At 34.8% G+C, this 2,534-nt stretch overlaps 1 protein-coding gene across 1 annotated transcript in view; it reads right to left on the bottom strand.

Annotated features, from left to right (window-relative positions):
• Window positions 1-2,534, bottom strand: part of UBR7 (ubiquitin protein ligase E3 component n-recognin 7) — a 19,855-nt gene that overhangs the window by 14,051 nt on the left and 3,270 nt on the right. The window contains exons 3-4 of the mRNA XM_007944508.2: window positions 2,227-2,287; window positions 1,253-1,348 (exon numbers count right to left, since the gene is read on the bottom strand). Of these exons, the coding sequence (XP_007942699.1) occupies window positions 1,253-1,348; window positions 2,227-2,287 (157 nt within the window). The remainder of the gene's footprint in view (window positions 1-1,252; window positions 1,349-2,226; window positions 2,288-2,534) is intronic.

Below are 2,534 nucleotides of genomic sequence, written 5' to 3'. Positions count from 1 at the left end.
CATTATTCTTTAGCATTGCATAGTATTCCATTGTGTGTATGTACCATAGTTTGGTTATACGATCACAATTTTTAAAGCAAATCTCCTTTGGCCCATCAATTCCAACCCGAAGTATCCATGGTACATAAATACTTGTGGTAGTATACTCAGTTATATTACTGTACAAGATGTTCACTGCAGCCTTTTTTTTTCATAATAGTGAAAAATGAGACATCACCATTCTGGTATAAAGAAAATTTAGGTGACCAAATGCCTGACTATCAAACTATGGGCTATTCTGCACAAGTAAGAAGATTTGTGTATTTAACATGGAAGGACCCCTATGATAAACCGGTAAGAAAGACAAGTTGCAGAACTGAATGTACAGCATTTTCATTTTGTTAATTAAACACAGAAACACACTCAACTATATATACATACACTGAAAAAGTTATAAACATACATACACCAAAAAGTGTTATTAGTTGTTATGTCTGGGAGGTAGTCAGGTACTGGAGTTAAGAAGAAAAACTCTTTTAAAATTTTTTGTATCCTCTTAACAGTTGGGCAATCCTACTTCCGTAGTGATACTGCCTCGGAAACCCAAGGAGGGGTCGCTATGAGTCAGGGCTGACTCGACGGCAAACAACAACAACAACAACAACAACAACAGAATTTTTAAAGAGGACCCATTTGCACACTGAAACTCCATTTCTTTCCTTCCAAGGAGGCAAAAATTTAAAGATTATTTTTTGAGTGATTGGGAGAGGTGAAAGCAGACAAAGAGAAAAAGGGAAGAAAGCACAGAAGGAAAGGAGGAAAGAAGTCTTGGTCTTAAGAAAAGCCTGTACAACACTACATTCTCATGAGGCAAAAATGAAAAGAATAGTTTGGATCTGTACCAGTTATAAATATAGCCCAGATTCATAAGAAAGAATTAATTTAGAATCCCTTCACCATGCCTAAATCCCCCCTGAACAGTTACCCAAAAACCCACTCCCTCAAGTCCATTCCAACTCATAGTGACCTTATAGGACAGAGTAGAACTGCCCCATAGGGTTTCTAAGGCTATATATCTTTATGGAAGCAGACTGCCTCATCTTTGTCCTGCAGAGTGGTTGGGGGTTTGAACCACCAGCCTTCTGGTTATCAGCCAAATGCTTTAACCACTACACTACCAGAGCTCCTTTAAATAGCTACAAAGGCCCAAATATGACAAGAGGTTGAGGACTTAAAGGTAGAGATGATAGGTTTTAACCTCCACTTCTCTTACCTCATCTTCAGGATCAGGATAAGGTCTCTTGCAAATGCAGTACAATCCAAAAAAGTTGTCATTGTACTTATTGCCTGAATTTACCTTTGCTTTATCCTGAAAGATAATTTCAATATGTAATATGGTCTCATTTTAACTACAATTTCACATATCATGAAATACATGCATTAAAAAAGCATCTTCCCCCTGAAGCTAGTTAACTTTCAAAGTCTAAAGGAGGAGAAAAAAAAAATCACTCCTATTAAAGGTATATTTTTCCCAAAATACAGGGAAAAATCAAATTTATTTTCCACAGCAATTGGGGAAAACTGAATATACCCATTCAATAAATGAAGATCAAAGTTGATTACTAATTATCAACCTATGTAAACTGACATTGACCTGAAATTTTGGGGTACTTCTTTATGCAGTGATAGTCAAGGATGCCAGATTACTAGATCAAAACTAGGCAAGGAAATTATTTAAAAATAACCTTCAAAGAAGGGAAAAGCAGGCCAGCTTTAGTAATTATGACTGAACAATGTGACACCACCTACTTTATCTTTCATTTCCGTTGTTTTACTAAAGGTTATTGTGCAAGCAGTTTTCATTAACTAAAAAGCACCAAAAAACTCTTGTGTGAATCTAGCCCACATTGACTGTTACCATGTTTTATTTATTCAGTTTGGAAAGTCATATTCTTTTCTTTAAAAGCCTCAGAGCATGAATACAACCTGCATAATTAAACTTGAAAAGCTTTAAAGAACATTTTCCCCTAAAACCTTTCATGTTAATTATAATCTGTATAGTAGGCTTTGCACAGGTTATACAGTTTTTTCAACAAAGTAAAATATAAAATACAGTCTACCCTTGATTTGACCATTTGCAAAGAAAAAGAATAAGAAGTTCCTTTTTGGAAAACATTTGGTGTTCACCCACTCCGGCAAATACCAACTTCAGCTTCTTTCTACACATTGTATAAAGTGCTTACTTACAGGAAATAATTTGCATTCCAAATTTTTAAACTTGCTGTTTCCACAATCACAACGAAAATTTCTGAAACAAAAGAGGAAGGGCCAATTTTATTTTTCTTTAACTGTAATAACTTATTCGTTAAATGCAAATCATATCCTATTCCTTTTTCTACTGTTTTTTTAGGATCTAAAAAGTGGCCTTGGGTTGCTGTTCATGTATCCAATTCAGAATTTACCCAAGCATGTATCAACCAAGAGGATTTTACATTCTGGAAATTAACGTGCGTAGAAACATACATACATACATACATACATATATATATATATAT

This window comes from Orycteropus afer, unplaced genomic scaffold (genome assembly GCF_000298275.1).
Source record: "Orycteropus afer afer isolate SDZICR_OR568_19922 unplaced genomic scaffold, OryAfe1.0 scaffold00127, whole genome shotgun sequence".
Taxonomy (NCBI): Eukaryota; Metazoa; Chordata; class Mammalia; order Tubulidentata; family Orycteropodidae; genus Orycteropus; species Orycteropus afer.
The sequence above is the reverse complement of the archived record's forward strand: the minus strand, read 5'-3'. Positions and strand labels throughout refer to the sequence as shown.